The sequence below is a fragment of the Anopheles stephensi genome, chromosome 2 (assembly GCF_013141755.1).
Source record: "Anopheles stephensi strain Indian chromosome 2, UCI_ANSTEP_V1.0, whole genome shotgun sequence".
Taxonomy (NCBI): Eukaryota; Metazoa; Arthropoda; class Insecta; order Diptera; family Culicidae; genus Anopheles; species Anopheles stephensi.
In genome coordinates, this window is record NC_050202.1 from 6,825,590 (window position 1) to 6,850,076 (window position 24,487).

Genomic DNA, 24,487 nt, shown 5'->3' on the forward strand with positions numbered 1-24,487 from the left:
TGATTAATTGAACGCAATTATCACCGGCATTTGGAGGCTGCCGTCGGCCGTTTTCCTGGGTATCATTTCCAGTATCCAGCGCATTGGAGTATCCTCCTCCGCGTGTGCTGGAAATGGGTCAGGTTTGTCGTTTTTTTCTTCTCTTGCTTCCTTCTGCTTCATTCGTACGGTTGATACAATAATTCTGTTTCACTTCTCAGCTTTTTGGTAAGTTCCGTTCCGTTTCGTTACCATTTTTCGTCTGACAGCTTCGCCGGGAAGGTCGTGATCCTCGAGTCCTGCGGGATTACACATATGGAAACGAATCGACTCGTTGGTTAGCTTTGAGGAGTGCGGAAAGAGGGCAAATTGTTGAACGTAATTTTACGCACATGTGGCTACACGGGTTACACGGGTTCGACACCGGAATGATGTTGATGATGATCTGTGATCATCTGTGGCTGTGGCTGTACCTATAGCCTCGAGCACTTCTCACTTGTTCCGGTCGATGACGCTGACGGGCCATGTAATTGACAGCCTTCGGGAATCGGGGGGGCCGAAGCCCTAGTAACTCAATTTTAGATAAGATATTACAGACAGCGACAAGGAAAAAAAGCAAACACACACAGAGACTCACACGTGCCTTTGACGTTGAAAACATGGTAAATGAGAGCTAGCAGCAAAAACAAAATCCAACAAACGACCCGTAAATGAGAGAATCCGGAAAATTCCTGTAGGCGTTAGGAGGGAGGGATGGAGGAAGATGGGGAAAATGGGTATGCGACACTCGCTACGACGAAATGTCACAATTTCTAATAAACCGATGAAATATGAACTTTCGAAGAAACTGTGGGCGCGTTGCGGGCGGAACCTGTTCTTTGATGTTTTTTTGCGGTTACCGAAGAATTTGTATTTAAAAATGTGTTTTTTGTGTGTTTTTTTCCAATCGGAAGACTGAAGATGATATATGGGGTGATAAGATGAGGCAAAGATGAGGTTATTTGCGTTTCAATTCAATTTTCGACACGGGATGGTGCTTTTAACATAACATTAGACAAAATGAGGCATTAAGATGTTGGAAATAATAAATTGATCATATTAAGAGTTGTATGAACAAACTTAAGCAGTTTAAAGATTTTATCAAAGAATCTTCAATTATGAAGAAGAATAATAATATAGCAAAATAGCATACAAGTAGGGAAAATTTTAAATGGTGAGCAATTAATGAAAGCTAAAATGTCTAAAAAGAAAAAAAATGTTGTGTAGAAATACATAAAAGATTGAAGTAAGCGAGAAGATATTAAATTAAATCAATTTTACATTTCCTTCAACCCTTTACAGTTGATAAATAAATTTCCATTTTGTTTAGTACTCCATAATAAGCAAGAAGAAGAAAACGTAGAAGTAGACAATGAAAAACTAGTAGAAGAACAGTTGTGAACAACAGTGTGCCAGCTGTTGTAGACAAAGAAACAAACGGCAAAAAAGGGTATATCATGGAACAAAACAAAATAAGAAAAAACAAGGATACCATTAAGAACAAGTAAAAAAAATGACCAAGCAGAACAAGGCAAAAAAAAAGAAAGAATAAAAAAAAGGAAGATGAAGAAGAAAATGATTACAGAGAAATATATTAAGCAGAAAACAAATAAAAAAATAGTTAAAAAGAGTAAAAAACATTGAATCAGAAGTATCGAAAATAGGATGGACCAAAATAAAGTTTCCCAAAGCTGATATAGATAAAGAAATAATTTGACTGCCGTAAATAAGAAAAGAATAAAAGAAAAGGAAAGTAGACGTAAAAAATGTAATATAATTTTGAGCCATAGAAATAATTAAAAAAATCAGTATAGTTAAACAATAATACATCAGAAATTGAGGAAGAAAAATAAAAAGGAAAAGAGAAGAAAAGTGGAAACAGAAAAAAAGGAATAAAAATTAAAAGAAGTGAGGAAGAACAAAAGATAAACAAAAAGCTAAAGAGAGAGAGAGAGAGAGAGAGAGAGAGAGAGAGAAGCAAATAGAAAATAAAGATGCAATTTAAATAATATAGCCAATGGTAATGCATAGTTAACAACTGTTTAACGACACTTTGACACATGAGAAGCCGGAAGAGTAAAAGGACAAACATTCTTTGCAAACCGAAAACAAACGATTCACACCGTAATTCGTAATAATTGCATGTTGTTGCCGAATCATCATTCCGCGGGTCGCACCAAAACTGAAGTGAAGCCGAAAAGGAGGAAGGCACAGTTTGGGTCGCTTCACCGTTGTCGTTCAGTGAATTATGCAAATATCTGCACTCATTTTGTATTCGCGTTTACGCTGTTGTTCCCCCTTTGTCGACCCCCCCGCCATCTTCCAATTTCACTTTCCTCACGCACACACACGAGACTCCCATCCCCACGAGTGTGTTCACACACATTAGCGTTTATTAATTGGTATTTAAACGGAGCGATTTAGACCAGGCCCCGAGCGAGGCCGGGCACAATTTAATGGCTCTGTTTTCGCTCGCCGGCTGGCTGGCTGGCCCCTTGTTCCGTTCCGTTCTTTTCTATCCCGCTGGCAAACACTTGCCGGATAGATTAAAGTATGTGTTTCGCACATTTTCGGGCACAACATGGGTAGGTTGAACGCGATGTGTCGCTTTAATGTGATTAATCGCTTACAGTTAAATTAAAGCATCGAGCTCGAGTGCCGTACCTCCGCCAAGCGTTGGGCCACGACTTTAAGGATGGCTGTGATTGGGGAATGAGCGTTGTTTTAGGTTATTGTTCAGTTTGACTGTCCTCTTGAAGGACTTTTATGCATAATTCTGTATCCTTAAATATTATTTTTAATAAAAATCTCAATATCTAATCAACTAGGTTAAAAACTTCAAATTTTATAGCATCTTAAAGCCACTTTTCCCAACACTCTTATCTGGTCTCACAAAAATATGCCACTTTCAAAGTCTCGTCCCCCGAGACGGATGCGGACAATCGTGATAAGGGGTTGATGTATCGATTTTCCAAAAAAAAAAAGTCGATCCCGGAAATAAAAAAACCACCCCCGCCCCTCCCCCTCGGGATTTATATCCCCAACGAATTTTCTTTTTCGAACCATTAAATGCTATCCCTAGGTGCAGCAGACTTCTGTTCCATTTTTCAAGGACACCCTATCACCCAAAAGATCCCGGAAAAATCTTACGAGCTGTTTTGCCGACACAAGTTTTGTCCTACGCCAAGCGAGCTTTGACCCACAAGACATAGCCAGTCTCGCCCATTAATAATCGAAAATACGTAATAATTAATGTACCCCCGCAACCCTAAACCAGGAAAGAATGGAAAAGCAACACAAAAGGAAAAAGGTTTTCTTAACCAACTTTTCTTTCACGCGAATGGGCAAACAAAATGGGTTTTTCGTTTCGTGGCGTGCGTGTGTGTGCTTGTGCGTGGAAACGCCGGGAGAATAGAAAAATCAAAGTTCACTGGATCAATAGTGTGTTGTGTGCTGGATGAAGGATGACTTTTCTCTTAAATGCGTGTGTGTGTTTGTGACAAGCTGCTGCGCGGAAAAGTGTCTCCTTCGCTTGTGGTGTGGGAAAAGAAAAATTCCCGATTTTTCCTGACATCGAGAGAGAGAGAGAGAGAGAGAGAGAGAGAGAGAGAAAGAAAGAGGAACGCTCGAAGGAGTAAAGAGCACAGCTAGCTTTGTTACAAGCATTCCAGCACCCGGGAAAAGGTCTGCTGCTGCGGTCAGTTTTTCCGAGAATGACACCTTTCGGGGTGAAAGCAAAAGAGAACAACAACAAAGAGGAAAGCAAAACCAGGGGGAAAAATCCTTCTCAAAGACGCCATCCGCCATCCGATTCATTCACGTTATTCAACCTCCCCGCACGATAACTTCATCACACCACCCCTAATAAACCCAACAAACACACGCACGAGGGGGTGTTGACAAAAGGCGTGTGTGTGTGTGAGTGTGTAAGTCGTGCACCCGATTGGGCAGAGCAAACACTAGCGGCATCCCTATTTCGCTTTCCACCAGCGCCACGTTTTTGCTTGCCACTGTTTTCCGTGCTGGTTTTGCCGCTGTTGCTAGGCAACGCCTTCTTTTCCGAGAAAATAGCTTTACCATGGTAGTGAGCGAAAAAGAGAGCGTATCCAGAGGGGTTGAAAAGCATGATAGTTGGCCTGCTTTGTCTTAACAAGGGGTTTGACAGCTCAAGAGGGTGCGAAAGAAGTAGCGAACGACCAATAGCTGTCTCTGGTCCTCTTCTCGCTTGGTGTTGCAAGTAGAGTTGGGCCCAAGTTTTTGGGCTTCCTCTTACACGCGACGTTGCTGGACGCTGGAAGAGTCTACATTTATCCTTTGCTCGGTGCGGATCGGTTGAGCGTGGCTGCGTCAAAAAATCGGTACAGGTCACGAGATTACGAGCGTGCGCTAGCGTTATTTTCGAGTGCGGCTTCAGAAAACAACAACATCTATACTGTGCGGTTGTGCGTGCGTGAGTTTTGTTCTTTTCGAGTGCGTGTTTTCCCCAACGGCAAGCGAGGAAAGAAATATGCGTGGAAATTAGTGAGAGTCGTCTGGGTCTTATCTCGCGAAGCAAATCGTCAAGGAACGGAATGGATAAGGTTCTAGCATTGCACATAAATCATTCCTGTCTACTACGCTGGTCGGAGTAGGCCAGCGGGAGAGCGAGCGAGAGAAGGCAAGCGAGCGAGAGAAGAGATCTGTTTATAGAAAATCGTTAACAAGGTGCATTTATTCGGGCGATCGCGCGCGATTGTGTTCTTCGGCAAATACCACCAGTACCGACGGTGAAAGCGGCAGGAATCGAACGCATTCCTTTGGTTGTGCTCGGAAAATCTTTCTCCCCCAAATTTTGGTGTGTGCAAAAATAAAAAGGGTGTCACAAAAAGCGATCATGTGCGTACAGTAACAGGATAACCGGCGTTCAATGTGTCTGTGCGAGTGGGTACGGTGTGCGGAAAATCACAAGTGAAACCCCCGTTGGAAAATGTACCGACCAGCAGGAAAAGTGTAACGTCAATCCTGCGCAAGAGCAAAAAGCAAAGAAAGAAAAGTTTTCCGTGGGTGATTTAGATGGACGTGTGGTGATCAGATAAAGAATTTCCACACATTTTTAAGGTCAACCAACATACTTCAACAGCTTCTCCGTTTCCTTCTGCTGCCGTTGGCCACCCCGCGTGTTTCTAGGGGTGGGAAAAGTGTGTCTTAGTGTGTGTGCGCGCGACCGGCGGCGGTGGTTAGAAGGTGGACCTTCTCAGCTCTCGGTACGCCGGGTTCGGTGGAACGGATTTCAAAATTTTAACGGAAGCGACCAAAACGCCCCCACGGGCAGTCGCGCTGGCGTCCTTTCTGGGGGACAGTTTCGCAGCAATCGGTGCCCGGGCACCACCGGCCAAGGATCTGATGGCGTTCGGTTCGGTACTGCAGCACAACCAGCACAATATCGGTGCGTGTAAGGATGAGTCCTTTGCTTTTCCCCCTTTTTTATAGCAATGTGTAGAATTATTATAGCATGCACAAATAGTTTATGAATGTTATGAAAATGGATTAAATTAATCGAATCCGAGGCTTTAATAGCTAGGATCGTTTGGAAAAAAGCTTCTTCTTCATCTTATTTGGCACTACAACTTTGAGAGGTCTCAGTCTTCCATGTTTGGCTTTCGGTTACCTGATCAGCTTGATAGTCTGTCCTGCGTACTGGGAGGAAGCGGTCTGGATGGGATTTGATTCCTGGACCTGCCGTGTGGAGATCGGCACCGTTAATAGGATCAAACGTAAAGAAAATAGTAATTCTGATTAAAAATGGAATATCCAGTGTCAGAGTCTAGATCCTAGGGGGCCCTCATTAAAGTACAATTTTTTTCTTATCTGCTTTAAGTATAATTATGAATACAATTCATTGCCTTTCTGTAGAACTGGCATCAAATTCTTTCCGGAGTATGTCTCCGTACACAGGACTCTGACTATTGTACTCCATGGATAAATTACGTTAAGAAAGCCACAAATGAATTCTCTAGACATCCCAAGAAAAAGCCAGTCTGTCAGATTGATAGGATCCCTGTGATTGATAGGAACTGACTGTGAAGATAAAATTAGATAAAACTCCAAACCATTATCCGGCTAGCTAAAGGTGCTATAAAGCAATACAGCCAGGCTGCCAAATCAGAACAATCAAAAAGGTGCTATAGAGAATTCTAGTTGGCCCCAATGTCCGGCAAGATGGCAAGTCAGGAAGAGAAGATTGAATTTATATAAAAAATTACTTTTAGGTTCAAAACGACCCATTTTTATAGTAATCGTCTTTTAAAGTAAAGTCTGCAGAATATCGTACGCAAACTCTCATATCGACCAACCAAACCAAAGGATTGGATGCTATAAAAAAATCACTTCCAGCCATATCCTCTCTAGTGTATTCTACATAATCCCAGCTAAGATAAACAGCGATAATTGGGTGTTAATTTTACGGTTAAAAGTTGGACATTTAAAATCTCTTACCCTTAGTTGTACCTTTTCTAATAAAAAATCAAACTTTGATCGATTACCTTTCGGTTGCATAATTTAACCTTACCGTAGAACTTGTGGGACAGTTTTAGGGACATTCCGCTCAATAGGAAGGACAGTGAGAGGACATCGGACCTCTAAAACACACAAATAGACTTACGCTCGATTAGATAAATGATCTTCTTCTGGTTGGGGATGGAATGGCGTAATGGAGGTGATATCCTGACTACGTCTTCTAGTTGATAACAATCCTTTTACCGGTTCCGAAAAATTCGGAAATGAGGATGTGTGAGGATGTGTTTTACTAGGTCCTATGTCAACAACGGTGTAGTTGGAACCGTTTCCCATTGCTATCGGATCGGATACTGTGAAGGTGGTTCCTACGAAAAACGTTCCGTTTAAATTGTGTGTATTTTATGACCAAGAGATAATGCCGATTTTTTGTGCAAAAAAATATAATTAATTAAATTTACTTAATAAACTATTTTTAAAACCACTTCCTCTAGTTTGCAATTAAAATCCAGCTAAAGAAGGAATCACAAATTTGCCGCCTTCCTCACCTTAGGAAGTATCGTTTACGGCGTTACAAAATCATATCGAATTTCGAGGTGCTTGACAAAACAAACCGACAGAAGGAAAAACATAGCACCTCAAAAAATGGAAAAATCCTGCGCGGATCCTTTTTTCCCGTTGAGTGGCTGTAAAAACAAACCACTTCTGGGTGCGTTCGCTGGTTCACTTTCACGGTAACTGATCGGCTGTCGGCTGTAAAAATACTAACCAAACACGCAGTTATGTGCGCAAATCCGTAACGCATGTGTGAACTTTCCCGAACCACACGTAACATGATCCGTTTTTGATCCTTCGGTGGCGATTTGCGGGACAATTGCACAGTAACAACGTGGCGAACACAAACAGTTGCCGAATAACGGCTAGGGGCTCACAGTGAGGGGTGCCAAAGCCACCCGGGTGCGACCGCCAATGTGCGAAGGGATCGTGGTTCAGGAGGTTTCGTTCGGGAACGAACGAAAAACCGCGCAATAGAAGTCGGTTCCCGGTGAGGTTGTTTGGTTAGTGTTGGCTGATGCTGGTTGTGGAATTAGATTTTTTGGGCAAAGATTTTCGCAAGGATTAGTTTGCTTATTTTTTAGGTTTTTTGAGCATTTTATTTCCTAGAAAAGAAAAAACGTAAGGCCTTTTATAACATTCAGAGCTATTACTGGAATCGATCGTTTCGAGAGCGTTTGTTACTGATTTTTTATCGTTAAATACTCTTCCCTTGAATCGCTTGAATAAAAAAGTATCAACTATTGTATACAAATTTGTTAAAAATTATGGATTTTTTAAAAAACATTTGAGGTTGAGAAAGTTTACATGAGCGTAATAAAAATTAGAGTTAATTTTTTTAGTTCTTGTTTTATATGGTATTTTGTATTTTGTTGTTATAGTTTTTGTTTATTTTATCTGACATTTCTTTTGACTAACGTTTTTGGTACCAAATGCTAATCAGGAAAAAAAATTCACATTTGTTAATGAGTGAAGAATTATAATTTATTTTTCGGCTTAAATTTGTTGATTACTGTTTTATCCAACTTTTTTAAAAGCCTAGAAGGACTAGATGCAATGAAAACATTTAGAAGATCTTGTTGTTCACATACATACATTTTAGTAATTGAAGCCTAAAGTTTAAAAAATTGTGACAATTTTTCATCTTCTTCCTTGGCACTATACAATCTCGAGAGGTCTGGGCCTCCCATTTCTGGCCTTCTGTGACTTGATTTTACCCGAAGCAAAGTAGTCAGCCCTAGCAGTTCGGCCAGGCCATTCTATATGAATAAAAAATAAAAAATAAAAAAAAGTAGTCAGCCCTGCGTACGGGGAAGCGGTCTGGATGGGATTTGAACCCCGGTCCAGCTGTGTGAAGACCGGCATCGCCACGGCCACAATGGTCCCACCACGGCTGACAGAGTTTAGATAATTTTAAATCATTAAAAAAATCATTTTTTGTGTGATTCATACAATTATTTGTCTCAGTATTATAAATTTTCTCCTAAAATATTGGTTCCTTTCTTTAAAAAATTAAGGCTTTAAGCGTTGGTATCATATATGAAAAATCTTGAATAAAATCTTTATTACAGTAGAGAAAAATAAAATAAACAGCCTTTGGACTAAGTTAAAATGAACACCAATGATCGACAATCGATAACGATCGACTACTTTTTCGAACGATAGCGGTGCGGTCGAATCCAATGATAGCTTTAACTATTATCAATCAGTAGTCATTCGGTAGTAGTTAGCAATTTATTTTACATTTTTATAGCAAAAAAGCAACTAATGGTGTACAAAAATGCCGTCCTTTCTCCGCAGGTCGCGGTGAGCCACCGTCCGGGTTGGGCGATCCGTGCGCCGGCTGCAACAAACCCATCCTGGACAAATTCCTGCTCAACGTGCTCGAACGCGGCTGGCATGCGACGTGCGTCCGATGCTGCGAATGTCACCAACCGCTCGCGGACAAATGCTTTAGCCGAGAGTCGAAGCTCTACTGTCGGAACGATTTCTTCAGGTAGGTGCTCCCCCCCCCCCCACCCCTCCGGGGGAAAGGTGGTCCGGGATTAATATTTAAAGCTATAAAGTCTTATTCCGATCTTCGCGTAACAATAGGCGGTTTGTTGGGAGGTGGTTTTAAAAAGATCGCTCGAACCGCACGCTACCGATTTCCGGAAGCTTTCGGAGAAGTTTTCGATTTCGGGCGATTCCCCAAATTTCCGCTCAACCGTGTGCTGCTGCTGCTGCTGCTGGGAGTGGTCGCCGTCCGTACGAGAACACCAAAATCCTCCAGCTATGATTTACATACAATAACCACCATTTAAACAGTAGGCAAAACAGTCGCCCTCGAGCCCTGGGTGGAACCGGCATACAACCACACACACACACACACGCACAAAAAAATGCTAAATAAGCGGTCCACAATATCGAGACTCCGCACCCGTGAGTGGAGGTCCCGGAAGGTTTTTTTGTTTCATTCCGTACGATCACCAAAAATTATAATTATCAGCACGCCGGCGGTACGCGGGCTGATCGCGAATCATTTATCTCCACGTTGCTTCTTGCCTTATACTTCGCACTGTAATCAGTGGTGTGGTCGGCGATTGGTGGAGGGATGGGATCACCAAACAAGCCCAGGACGATCGTGATCATGACTTGACGATGATGTTGGATGATGTCGTGTATCCCGAGTGTTGCGACAGGAAAAGTGCCTCAAACCACGAAAGTGCACCGGACCTGCCCCAGAGTTGGGTAACGCCTCACAGTTTTCGTCAGGTCCCAATTTTTCTTTCTCATTGTTACGGAAGGGCCGCTGGTTGAAATTGTCTCAAAATTGATCCTCACCCGAGTAGCAGCAGCGGCAGCAGTTAAGAAGATGGTTGCATTTAAGATGAACATCCGAGATTGATCGTTTTCCGGCTCGAACCGCTCCCGCTGTCGGGTTGCCGTTTCGGTTGCTGCTGGTTGATTGTTTTGGAGGTTGAATGTTGATGTTGCCTTTTGCGCTCCATTTTCGAGGGTGTGTCCGCGGGCGGCTGGGCCCGGCAAGCTAGGGAAGAAAAATCGGAAGGGTGGCCACGATTGCGGTAAAAGATTCATTGAGTGCGATTTTTCGTCCGCGATTTTGTAGAAGCCCACAGCGCGCGGACGCAGACGGCGGCCGTATCATCACGTGTTCATCTTGCGGGCATTGTGGAACAGCTTCATGCCGGAGGTCACATTCAATCATCATCCCGTTTTCCTTTCCAGTGTGTCGATCGAGCCTAAGATGGGTTTTATGATTCGCTGAACGGAAGGATTACTCTTTCCGGTATCGAGACTCCCCGAAAAAAAAACCCGAATTCATCTGGGGGCGAGAGATTTTTTTTTGCTGACATGCGTAGGAGCACCGTCATCATCGTCGAGCTTTAATCGAACGCACACAAAGCAATAAAACTGATTAGCGATCAATTGTTTTAAAGCCACTTTGGGGCCGCCACCATCGGGCTCTTTAATGTCACAATTAAATCGGATCGATTGTTCTTTCGAAGCTTATGGGCTGTGCCGGTGGGGACTCGGTTTGGTGCAACAAATGTGTCCCGGTGCAGTACAGCTTAAATTGGTTTATTAACGAGCCAACGATCCGTGCGAAAAGGATATCGCAAGCGCAATTAGACAAGTCTTCAAACAGTGGGAACTTTAATTGGATGAGATGTGGGAACTGGAGCCGGTGCTCAAGATGTGCTTTATTTCTATGCATTTTTAATGGTTCTTTTCCATTTTGAGTGGAAAACAATAGAGGAATGGTTCACTCGCAAAAAGGAGGCTTCATAGCTGCAAACTTAACTCAAATTAGGCGGTTTTTTCATGGTTTTTTTCACGGGCTACATATTTTAACATTATTTTAAAGCCATGTTTTTTTGCTATAATTTTTTATCCATTTAGAAATCGAATGTAATAATTATAATTGCCTAATTACTTTAATTCTACTCATCAAAATTATTTATCAAACCATATTAAGTTAATGAACCCAAATGAACCCTTGAAAAGGATTTTCAGCGCTTGCTATAATTCATGCATTTTAAGCTCAATTTTTTTCAGCGTAGGGAAGGGCCGCCTTGATTACCATTTTCATAAATATTATCATAAAAGGACACAATTTAAAATTTATTTTTTCCCCTTTAACAGAGCCTAACGCTTTTCATATTTCTATTCAAAATTTGCTTACGAAATCACCTTCGGTTTCTGCTATAATTCATTTGAAGATATGCAAGTAGAAGCTCCCTAAAAATATTCTTAATGAATGGCTTAATATTAAAACCCGCCGTATCAACTATTTAGCCCTTTATTTCTCATTGTCAACTAGATGCGTTGTCTAACTACCAGATGCTGAAACTTGTTGGCTACCTTGCCGATTCATCTACAGCGGTTAAACGCATGTAAAGAAATAGGCAGGAAAATTAATGCATTTAAATCGCTACTCCTTTACAGCAAAATCGCTCTAAGATTTTCATTTCTAGAATAGGAATTCTGCTTGACAAACTTTTAGTTGATTTTTAAGCAAGATGAACGACCAAGAAACAACCCCACAAAGGACATTCAATTTGTGCTATAATTCATCCCTTTGCTCCGTTTACACGTGTCGCGTTGAATCCTACGCTAACCTTTATCTTAACCCATCAATTCCTCCTTATCACGTGCTCATGTACCTCAGCCCGTTTAAATGGTCTCACATAACCGACCACTAAAATTAAAGCACTTAAATCGTGTTACTCTTCTAATGATAATCTTTCCCTCTCTCTCTTTCTCGCAGGCGCTACGGTACCAAGTGCAGTGGTTGCGGGCAGGGCATCGCCCCGTCGGACCTGGTGCGGAAACCGCGCGACAAGGTGTTCCATCTGAACTGCTTCACGTGCTGCATCTGCCGGAAGCAGATCAGCACCGGCGAGCAGCTGTACGTGCTGGACGACAATAAGTTCATCTGCAAGGACGATTACATGCTCGGCAAGGGACCCCACCCGATGACAGGTACGGTAGCCCGGACTCATCCCACCCGTTTCCCAGGACACCTATTTAGCTTGTGCGCCTACACCCACCCCTGCTCCACCCTCCAAAATAGGGGTGTCTGGGTGTAGAAATCGATTTTCCGGGAGCAACTCCAACCAGGTCCGCCATTTCGCACCGTGCAAAGAAGCGGAACGGAACGACTGACGATGCCGTTTTCCCCCCGGGGATTCTCTTTTGCACTACCCACGACTCCATCTTGTGTGTTCAACGCCCGGCGGCGGCCTTTTACCACCTAAGGGGATCCATTTTCCCTACGAGTTTTCCCGTTTTCCCGTGTTGGAGCATGAGGGCTTCCCGGTCATGCGCGTGACGTGCTGTGACGGACCTGTGATGGTCTCTTTCGCTCGATGCGCTCACGTGCGTGTTTGTAGTGGTGAGATTGAGTGAACAATTTTCACCTTTTTTCTTTCCTGCGATGCCTTCCTGGTAGTATCCTCCAAGTTGGCGCGTCTGTATTTGTACAGGACCTTCAGCCTTCGGTGTGCCGTGCGTGTGGAGTTATTTCGTACAAATTGATGGCACTTTTTCTCCAAGAAAAGCTCAAGTTTGCTTCTTCCTATTTAAAGTACTACCTTTGGAGTTTGTCCTCGTTTCTGATGGTTTGAACAATAGCTTTGCCGTGGGACGACATTTGTCAGACTGCAAAATGAAGACGTTTGATTAGTTTTCCGCCACTTGGAGCTCGAGATCTTTCCTCTCGATGAGACCACAAGAAGCTTTTCGAAGGGAATGAATTTTAATATCCTTGTTATCGTCAGAAAAAAATGATAAAGCAGCAGAAGCGGGATCCATCCTCTCCCTTTAAAGTGTTTCAATAATTATCCTGCCGTGCATTTTCTACACACATTCTCAACCCGCCACGCACCATCATCGCACCGACACAGGCCGGATCTTTATGGCGCAGAGCAGATGAAATAAAAACGGCCTTCTTTAAAGCGCTTAAAACCTTACGCTACCATCGGCCAGCAATCGGAATCGGCCGTTTTAATGGTGCCCTTCGAATGGAAATTTTTGCCAATAAACAACAACAGCAGCAGCAGCGCGTTCGCGAACCGTATGGTCCTGTTTTCGGACCACTCGTGCTTGCTGCCACTCATACACACCACATCAACCCGTCCGTTCGGCGTCTGGCCGTGCGGTGGAAAAGTAAAATAAATGCAAGAAACATTGCACTATAAATTATCCAAACGCCGTGTGTGTGTACGGATACGCGAATCGTATTTTTCCCCAACCGCTTTGGCCAAGGGAAAACAACGCCACGGAGACACACGGTCGGAACACACAGACCTATGTACGGTTGTTGTTTCTTTTTTTATATCTCCCGGCTGGCAATAAATCGATGTACAACATTATCCTGCTAGCGAGTAACATCCATAGGGCCGCCATTTTTTTTCTCTCGGTTCGCCATACCAGCAGGAATTGGGAAAGCTTTTTCGCGTAGCAAAAACCGGCGACCTGCGGTTTAGCGAATGCATGAGCTTACGAAGCAGCTCGTAAGTTAAAGAAGACTTGTTATTACGATTCGACTTTTTTTAAAGTGATTATCAGCAGGAATGCAGGGTTTGTCGCCATTAAAAGCTGTGCGACGTGCTATAAAAAGCACGTCCAAAAAGTGAGCATCACTTAAAATTTTGAATGCTAACCGTGACGAAATGAGCAGTAAAGCGGGGGGGCATTTTGGAAACACTTTAACCAGCTCGGGTTGCGATGCAGTTGGTGTCAAAATTATCCCTTACAGGGGTTTTAGCCCCTGCGAGAGCTAAATATCTCGGAAACGGAAAAAAATGGAAACCATTAAAAAGAATCGTAAAACCTTCGTCCAATTGGTAGGAGATCTTGAGCGCAGCCCGAAAGCCCGCTTGCAGGATGAATAATTAGTATGGAAAAATGTCAAACAAGAAAAACAAGTACAAACAGCAGCAAAAAAAAGGTGCAGTGCGATGCAAATAACAAAAAAAAGGGCAAGTCCTTTTACATATAGCAATAATAACATACAACCCCCCATGGGGCTTGTGTGCCTGCCTGCCGGTGTCCACCACACTAGTGCATGCCACTTGGAGCTGGGCTGTTGGGGAGGGATTAGCATATTTAAAGCATAATTTATGCTCGCTTTTCAACGGTGACCGGCCTCACCGGGCAAGCGGGCCGGGGGCTTTGGCTTCTTTTCCCCAGAAGGTGCGACGACGGGCGGGTTCTGTTGTCGCGCTTGTTGTTGTCGGCCGTTGTTTCGGTGCACTCTCTGTTGTTTGCTGGTGCTGCTGCTGCTCAAAACGGCTCAAAATATTCGACTCTCGCTCGCTCGCGTTCTTTAAGTACCGACCCATTATTATTATGATTATTATGGGAGCTTGCCCCGTGCTGTTGTCACTTTAAGGGTGGCTTCCCGATTTGCTGGGCTCGCGTGATGGGCATTGAAAAAAAAAACGAAAAAACGAAGTGCAATGTGCAGTTTTGCGACAAATGAGTCAATGTGCGTTTTGTTGTCCGGTCCGACACGGAGGACAAAACACCGGACCAGCGTATAAATCTCTCTAACTCTGGGTGTGATTTTACTCTGGGTTGTACACCGTTGCTATAAATGATTGGAGCAGCGTTTTATACAGACGTTACCCGATTCCTTACAGAGCTGGACAGACCGGAGAAGGAAAAGAAAAGGAACCCAATAAAAACTCCACGCATAACTTCGATCATCATTAATACGCCATAAAAAAAGGATTTCGGGTTCTTTCCTTCTCCTTACGATACTTGAGGTTTTTTTTTTAAATGGATTGAAGGATGTTTTTCTTCTCCACTCGAGCTGCAAAAATCGCCAAAACACTAACGAGCCGATTTTCATCGGAATTGAGATTTTTAACCAATTTTTGCATTAATATCATATGCGCTGGATGCAGACGTGCAGGCGGCTTTTTTTTGCTTTGCGCAAATGCACCACCACCACTCATCTGCAAGCAGCTTTTTTGCTTCTTGCGCTCTTCAAAATATCATAAAACATAGCCGGAAAACAGTTGAAGTGAGAAACAAAATGAAAACCAAAAAAAAAGTTGCGTTCAACGATTCGCCAGCCGCCCAGCAGGGAAGCCACGGCGTGGATTTGGTGATTAGTTTTGTTTATACATTGTTAATGAACACAGTTCAAGAAAAAGGGTGTAACAGCAAAAAAAGATGCCTGCCAAAAGAGATGAAATGAGGAGAAACAAAACTACTTTTCCCCGGTTTGGGGTTTCCGAAGGCGCTCCACAGAGTTTGCAGTACTTCTGTTATGGAGAGAGGGTGTTTTTTATGCGTGATTGAAGTCTGAAGAACCCTGCTCAACATGTGTTTTTTTTTCTTTATCTAGGAGGCTATGGTATTCTGCAAAGGCAGTTGGAAGCTTTTTTTGTTGCGTGCCCTTGAAGCTATGCAACGCGGTTCAGAAGTGTTACAAGCGCATTCGAGGAATTAATGTTATTTTAAGCGATGGCGAAGCAAGCAAACTTTCCACAGAACTTGGTCAAATTTAGTTTTTTTTCGTGGAGAAAATTTATTGGAGAAGTTCTGCATATCAGACGAATGCCACGAGTGCAACAAGTATTAATATTCGTCCTTGGCACTACAACCTCGAGAGGTCTCGCCATTTCGGGCTTTCTGTGACTTATTTTTACCCGTAGTAAAGTAGTCAGCCCTACGTACAGGGAGGCGGTTTGGATAGGATTTGAACCCCCCTGGATAGGAAAATTTTTAGACTTATCATCAACCACTTCAAACTTATCCATTCGGCAAATGTATCATCTTGGGAGTCTGTGCGATTCTCATCTGTTCGAAAAAGCTACAGTTTTCATTAAAGATTATTGACTAAAGACTGGACGCAGATAGATGTCTAGCAGGGCTTAATAATTCTTAAAAATACAGAAGCAAGCTTGTTGATTGTACTTGGCCGCCAGAGCTTTCGGGATAAAAAATCGCTCTGTGGCCATGCTTGAAATATTTATTCCACGATATATTTTTGTCCAAAATCAATTATAAAACCCTCTTATTTAAACCCAATTCTGGAGGTTCTTCTTCTTAGCCTTCCGACCTAATAGGTAATGTTTTCTACCATTTATGGCTTATCTTGGCTTGATTTTACGCTTAGCTGGATAGTCACAATCCTCACCACGGGAGGAACGGTCCAGATAGGATTTGAACCCTGGACCCTGCAATGTTAAGACCGGCCCTTTTGCCGCGTCTACCACTGGCCCGCGATCCAAAGCTGGAGGTTATTCTAGTCAAAAATTATGTAACCAGTCCATAGTCAGGAGATATCTGATTTCCACGTCTCCTGCATCTGTGATGTATAATGAACAACCAGACAATATGGGCTACTAACCAGATATCGAATAGAGAAAAAACACGATTAGACCCAAGAATATACTTCAAACTGTTTAAGCCATCTAAAAGTAGTATATGGATCTCATGAGAGTGAGAGGAAAATCAGAGCTTAAAAAAGTAAGGGCAAGGACCACAAAAAGTGTAGGAACTGTGAATTTTGAGGTAGCTTTTAGCAAGTGTTGGCCTAATTTACAGGTTTCCTGCGGTAGAATTTTCTGCAACGAGTCGTCTAAGATTTTCTAATTTACTATCCGAAAACTTCTCCTTGTAGTGTGACTGCAACAAGTGTTGCTGAGCAAAAGAAACGTGCACGTGATACCCAAAATGTGCTTTTTGCTAATTTTTAAGACGATTTCAATAAATCGGTTTATTCGTCTCACCTGCGTGCAACCGGGCAAAACGGGTACTGTCAAAATTTTACAAGCTTACCGCGCACAGATCAATTTACATATTGGATCTGCGGCTAATACCTTCTGAATGCGATCATCCATTCTAGCTTTCGGCCAACTTCCGTGTACGTACGTTTCGCCATTGATTTCCTTTTTCGGTTCGGTCAATCTCACTCTCTCTCTGTGTCCTTGGCAAAGGTTGTCAAATTTTCTATCCTCATTTCGTTCACCTTGAAGACACGCACACACACTGGACAGCTCTGGTTGGGTTGGCTTGCGTCCCATCTAATTTCCCCGTGTCTATTGTTCAACCGGGAAGGGAAATGTGTGTGTGTGTGTGGTGCGTGTTGTTTGTTCAATCCATGCTAAACGAGATAGTGAAATGAAAAGTAAACATCGTCGGCAAACCCCGAACCACCACGAATCGGCACGATGGCTAACCAGATTTACATGCGTAAAACCACAACTGAAACGTACCCCGGCAAAGGAGCCGTCATTTGCCTAGCTGGGGACTGAGGTGTACTGAGGCGGAAAGAGGAAGAGACCGAGAGAGAGAGACCCTGAAACCCAGCAACCCCATAGCAATGTCCTTTGTCCTTTTTGCCCACCGTACGGACGGGTGACATGTATAGGGCTTTTCCCGTGTTTTTTTGTTCACACGCTCCCGAGCGGCAAATCCTGGTGGATGAAAGCTGCTGCCGGTGCAAAAATTCGGGTTGGTCGGTTGATCCAGCCTAGAGAGTGAGAGAGAGAGAGAGAGAGAGCGCGAGATGGGTTGGTTGGTTTGCTGATCCGTTTAGCTCGGGATCGGCTTTAGCCGGTAAAGCCGGAGCTTTCGCCATTCTGCTAAGCTTCTAACTTTTCTCGAAGCAAAACCCAATCCCGGCCAGGTTTCGGTTTGCCGAATCCGGCGGTAATCAGCGTAATGTGATCGGGAAGGTCTTACGTACGGGTGGGGATGTTCTTTTCTTTGGCATCGGTTGGTCCTTTTGGGTATCGGTATCGTCGAAGAAGAATCGTGTCCATTCACACTCGCACTGGTTGATCGGATCGGTTTTCGTACGCCTTCTTTTGTGGTTTTCGGTGTGTCCTGATTGTCCCTCGGACCAAGAATTCTGCCCCGGGAAATTAACGCTCTCTCTCTCAGCGTTGCTTCATTCTTGGGTCGATGTTGTGGATTTGCTACCCAACCATAATTCGGTTAACTTAGGCAGATTCTCTTAACGAGTCGCGCGCCTGCACTGATCTGACCGGTGGAACAGGTAGAACGCATAAGTCGCACGTCCACCGAAAGTCGATAAGCCAACCTGCGACGTACTTACGCATACCCTCGGTAGCGGTAGGAGATGCTTGATCCCTTTACGAGTCTATTAGATCGAGCTCCGTTTCGTCGATCGTTTATCCAGTGCCGGGCCACTACCTACCCAAGCACACACACCTGTCGTACTTTCGGTCGGTGGCAGCTGAATGATTAGAGAAATGTTTATGTTCATGTTTAGCATAAATTACGTTACGGCAGAATCGCATCGAAGGCCGTTAAACCCGTAATTCACCACACGCATGCTTGGATGGATGTCTGGATCTACTGTTCATAAGCTCTGGGTGGTCGCAGTAACATGCTTGTTGCCTTCCGTTTGTTTGAACGTTAAATCAATCGAAGAAAATGGGGTTTGATGATAAAATTTAATTACAGTTTCTTTAATGTTGTGGAACGGCTTGTAATTGCTTTCTGTTAGTATTTAAAACTATATTATTGGTTCTATAGCAAATAGCTATAAAAATGGCGTTCTCTTATCTTAATTGCTTCCGTCACTATTCAACTCGTATTTTTTTGTAAGCATTCATGTTTTATGTTTCGGAACCTTTTTAATTGCTTTTTAAGTAATTTAAAACTATTGTAACTGCACTTAGTTTATTAAAATATGTACCTTTTGAGGCGACAGCAACAACATCTTGGGGGCTCACATTATTGTTATTGACACTTGCTTTACCACCTCAAAACACACTGTACTTGTTATCAAAATTGCTTTTCGATTCTTCTCCCGTTGCGAAATGGGGTTTCTAATTAGTTTTTAAATGCTTGTATTTATTTACCACAACTCAGAACGACACAAAAACGGGGTAAATTCTATAGTTTACACGGCATGGAAAATCAAGCAATAAGGCCGAGCACCTTTGTCGGAACGCCGGGTCGAATGTGCCGTGTGTGAAATTGCGCTACACTTTGTCGTGCGCGTGCAACGGCGTGAGTTTGCATTAGAGACAAAACAGGGTCGGCCTTTTAAGTTGAAATTTTCCACACCAACACAAGCCTTTAAACCGAGCCGATTTTCTAAGCCTCTTTTATCGCACCGGTCCCCGGCTGGAATCTGGGTCGTACTAGTTGCGGTGCGAGGAGAAAAATGGCCACCCAGAGTGATGGTTCTTGAACGGGTGAACAATTGCAGTCGGACGCGTACAGATCGTACTGGTTCCGGTAATCGATGCACAATCAACGCAGCGAACCGTCGTTTGCTAGAGAGACCACCCCGGAGTCGTTTTTTGCGACGATTTTATGACGCTCCTCTGTGGCCGTAGCTTTGCGTGTGTCGAAGATTACCGCACGAGGGATCTTCGTTCCGGTGTGTTAGAAGGATGGCAGCGCACCATGGCACACGGGCGATAAGCAATCTTTATCGTGCGCGATGTGAATCTAACGCGTGTTAGATGCGGAAAATCGATCCCTTATCTCGTCACTTCTGTCACGGCAGCAGCAGCAGCAGCAGCAGCAAGGGAGGCTGTCCATTTACGCTGGCTCACGAGGGTGATGTGTATGGGGTTTGGTTTGTATGAGGTAAAGAAGTATTGAAATTCGTTTAGAAATTTTTGTACAGTAATAAAGCATTTGATAGAAGAATATCATCTCTAGAAACTGTTGAAAAATTAGTCTTTAATTACTTTAAAAAAGGCTCCGAAGACAACTTGTTGATTAAAAATGATAGTTCACAGCTGGGGACAGCGATTCCGCCAAAAAGGAACATTATCTTCGTCATGTGACAAAAATATTGATTATTTTCCTGTCCTCAACAACCGATATCATTAGTGTTCGTCCCATTAGATACACAACGACTGAGCAGACCGACAGTGTGAAAGTACATCCACTGATTGTGTCTGAGCATTGGCAATTTATTTTCCGACTCCGAGCATACGTGGAGAAAGGCGATCGCGACATTGCAAATACAGGCGGTTTGATGCTTCTTCGTTACGGCAATCACAACCTCTCTTATAGAAATTAGAAAGTATTGGTAATTTTATAATTGAAAAAAAAAAACACGGGTAAATTGCAGTTACGATATTATTGTATCAAAATGATAAAATTATTCTCTTGAGCATCAAAATATACTGTGCGCTCTTTGGCTCGATCGAAGCGTTAGCTGGCTTGGGAATGTGAAAGGAAAAACCATTTAATTTGGTTAAATTGAAAACCAATACCAATTTGTCGCATTAGTTTTATAAGTTATTGCTTTAACGCTTCACAGTATAAGCCAAGTATATAAAGCTCACACGACCCACATACGAACGTACGTTGGCTCGGTTGGCTGGTGTCAGAAGTAATTAATCTTCGAGTCGATTTGTTTGGTTTTCGGTTTTCGACACCTGTTGGAATCGATTTCAGCAGCCAGCCAGCAGCAGCCGTTTGTTTGTTGTTCAACGATCACGATCCACCGTGCGCGTTGTGCCACGGTGAATGTTGAAATGAAGATTTTACGATCTCACCTCATCAATCATTCGATCTGGTCAATGGCTATGGGCTGACCTCTTCCGGGCAGAAGACGCGCGTTCGATTGAGGCAGGATCATTAAGTGTGAATTCTGCACAAGCTACATCGAAGCTTGCACAGTCTTACACAAGCTTCAGTGACATAATGTGTTTTATTTCTGGCCGGAACTCCTGCCAAGGTCACAATTCGTTCCGGCAAACCGAACCGTTCGGCGGGTCTTTACTTCGGGTGCTAATGTTTTGCCGCTTTTTTTTTGCCAGCACACTGATCCAACACTTCCCGGCCGGTGGGTTGGGGTAGCGGCTGACAGGCTGTGTTTTTGATAGGCTCACGTGTACGTGCTTGGAAGTGACGGGGGGGGGGGTTCAGGGTTCTCAGCAAGAAATTCACCTCACTCACGGTGAGCCCAAAACAGCACCCGTACAAACTGACAGCAGCAGCACAACTTCCTCCACCTCGCGGCCCCAGCTGACCGAAGTCTTGCCGTCTACAGCAACCTGTCAGTTAGCGTAGGCTCAGTTTTATTTCAAGCTGAACGGACTAGACGGTGGTGGAGGCTAGACTTTGGTAGAGGTAGAGCGCAAAAAAAAACTTGGCTAGTTGAGGGTGAGAACCCGGCTGGAAGCGCTTTTGATATGTGCACCCTTTTATTTCCGTGTCTCAGAGATCGCAGCAGGCAGGCAGGCATGCCTAGAGCCAGAGTTGCCGATGTCTGTATGTGCAGCTGTCAAACTTCGCTCCGTACGACCGGAGGCTCCGGCTATGGGCAAGAGGGTTTTTTTACTTGATGCTGTCAATTTCAGTACGCAACACGCAACATGCCTGCCGGGTCGGATCGGACCTCCCTCGGCGTGAGGGTGTGCGGGCTGGCGGGCGGGCGGACGGCTAGTGCTCACTGCAGGAAGTGGCCGGCGTGCAGTTGGAGGTACAAAAATTGTCAATCTCAAGCTATAATGTCTGATCGCTTGCCGGCTGTCAGGCGAGCTAGAATTCGCGTCATGTGCCGTACCGGATGGTGACGGTTCCCAGCAATTCTTCCCCCCGGTGGTAAGCGCGCCAACTTTAGTAAACAGTTGCTTTGTTTCTGCACGGTACTGCTGTTGTTGTTATTCAAAACACCAACAACATTCCAATCGACTACCCGTGCGTAAGGCGTTGGAGCGTGGAGGTGGTGTTTCCCTATTTTTCTCACACAAACACACACACCGACAGAAATGCCAATTTTCCCCCTTAACGGGTAGCATCCTCGAGAAGTGTGCTGTTTTACAACGTTGGAGAAAACGGGGACGAGCCGGGGCAAAACAACAACAAGGTAAACAACACGCACAACTCCAGGGCCACTCCAGGGCAAGTCCTTGAGCGCGCGTACTCAATTTATTGTAACAATACGGAGCCCTGCCGTACAGCGGGCTGGTGGCTAAGGATACCGCTTTGTACTTGCTGTCCGGATGTGGCCCGTTGATAAAGAGATTTTAAACGGATTCCTCCCCTATTCTTAGATCTGCTAGGTTGGGTGTACGTGGACTCTGGTTCAGTTTCGCCCTTATGGCCGGGGCAAACATGGGCCCGGAGGGTGGAAAATCGAGCGGGAAAACGTATAAAACACACAAATAAATAACAGGATTCGTGAGGGGAGAGCCGAATATCGCTGACAAAAGCAACAGTGAGCCTGACTGTTTTTTTGTTGTTGTTGGTGGGTGAAAGAAGGAACACATCTTGGAGGGGAAAAATCGATTTTCACGATTCACTTGCTCGTTCACCGTTCGAGTGGGCTCAAGAGCCTGGTGTCCTTCGCGGGGTGTGTGTTTATCAACGGCAGCAGGTTTCCCAAATCGATCTACGTCTTTAATGTTGTGCGTGTCCCTCTATTCCTACAGATTCCCTCATGGGTTCCGCCTCTGAAGACGAAGACGAAGAGGACCAGATGAGGCCCGGCGTGCTGGCGGGACTGGTCGGCGGTGGTACCGGTGCGGCCGGGCTACATCACGGCGATGGACCGCTGGGCGCGTCGGACCTTTCCGTGCAGAGCATGAGCACGGACAGCAAGACGGGGCACGACGATTCCGACCAGGGTTCGCTGGACGGTGATCCGGACTGTCGGGGCGATTCGCAGGCAGAGAACAAGAGCCCGGACGATGGTGCCGGTTCGAAGCGGAGAGGACCCCGGACCACGATCAAAGCCAAACAGCTCGAGGTGCTGAAGAACGCATTTAGTCAAACACCAAAACCCACTAGACACATAAGGGAACAGCTGGCGAAGGAGACGGGACTGCCGATGCGGGTGATACAGGTAAGTGCGGGAAAGCCTTTCATCGATCCTTTTGTTTGACCCTTTGGAAGAAGTTGCGGTGCGTGCGTGCGTGCGTGTGTGCTAGCGCCTGCAATCAATCGTACCCAACGATTCCCAGCTCAACGGCTATTTATCATAGAGCGTCGTCTGGACGAACGGAAAGACGGAAAAAGTTCACCTAGAACTCATCGATCTCGTATCGTATCGGGAACGGGCAGGAGAGTCGCCCGATACGGTCCGAATCGAAGAAAAAAGGCAGGGGGAGAAAATAAGCAATAAATCATATCCGTACCATGGACGGCGTGTGTGCCCGGGGTTTGTTGAGGGTTTCCCTTTTTCCTGGTGTCGAAACCGCATCAAAACTTCGACTGACCGACTGGCTGCGATGTTTTGTGAGAAAGGCTTTGAATAATGATAATTATGATGAAGATGACGCAGTGGATTACGGACGGTTTCGAGGTTTTTCGGGTACGTGCTTATGGGCCGCCAGCCAGAGACACCACCAGCACAGTGACTTACACAAAGTTTGGGGGTTTGGGTAGCGCTGCGGCATGACTTCTGGGTCGGCGTTTGGCAAACGATACACTTAACCGTTACGAATCGAAGAATGGAACGAACCTACTTGAGCTCTTGGAGAATGGGACTTTTGGGCTCCCGTAAGCCGAGAACTTTGAGCTAGAAAGTCCTAATGTCACTGTGGCGCAATCACAATTATCTATCGAAAGCTTTGCTACACCAAAACAACTCGTCAAAGTACTGTAGACGGATCGTTAGACTGATTGAACTTTGGGGCAAATCCGTGTGAGAGGGTCGAGAGAAGAAAGAAAAAACGAAATCAACTCCATACATACAAATGACAGGCGAGCCGGGTAAAACTCATTTCGAGTACTGTAACCACAGCGGCCACAATGCGCTAGATGATCGCTAAAAACAAAACCACCACCACCGTTCCAGTAGTTTTCAAAGGGCAAAAACAAAGAAGAGGAAGCACGAAATAAAAAACGGCCGCCTAACCGCAACCAAAACCTCATCAGCTCGTACCCAACCCGAAAAACTAATGGCGCACGTCGAACCGTCGGTGGAGAATGGTACGGCATTCATACGTCCCGGAAAGCTCATAACTCATAACGAACCCAAACGCCAAAAAGACCATTACGGTGACGCCGGTTGCTCGGGAGTTGTTTTTTTTTGTCTCTCTCTCGTGTGTCGTTACGACTCGTAGACTTGCCGTAGCAAAACAACAGCCATGCAGCCTCCCCAGTAGTTGTTGTCTCCCGGGATGGTCGGTTGGATGGATGCGTGGATCTTCCCTGGACACGCTGAGGATGCTTTCATCATCATTTATTTGATAAATGGCTGCATCCTCGAGGACGCTGTGTGTCCCACCGTTCGACGAAAATGTTTGACGAAAATCATTCATACTCTCGAACGAGATTTCGCTCATCAACGGGACACAATGACGGGGCCTCATCGTTTCTTGTGCGCGATTGGGGAAAAATTAAACCATAAGGCATCGGCGGGGGGACCCAACTCACCCTAGAGAAACACTGCTCAGAACGAGAACGAAATCGGGAATAAATCGTCCATCACGGGCTCGATTATCTCGTTTCT

General features: G+C 44.6%; 1 protein-coding gene across 1 annotated transcript in view; it reads left to right on the forward strand.

Annotated features, from left to right (window-relative positions):
- The first annotated feature begins 4,287 nt into the window (after nt 1-4,287).
- The window catches only part of LOC118505855 (LIM/homeobox protein Lhx1), a 34,274-nt gene continuing 14,074 nt past the window's right edge, over nt 4,288-24,487 (forward strand). The window contains exons 1-4 of the mRNA XM_036042236.1: nt 4,288-5,443; nt 8,866-9,061; nt 11,837-12,051; nt 22,464-22,876. Of these exons, the coding sequence (XP_035898129.1) occupies nt 5,401-5,443; nt 8,866-9,061; nt 11,837-12,051; nt 22,464-22,876 (867 nt within the window). The 5' untranslated portion in view covers nt 4,288-5,400. The remainder of the gene's footprint in view (nt 5,444-8,865; nt 9,062-11,836; nt 12,052-22,463; nt 22,877-24,487) is intronic.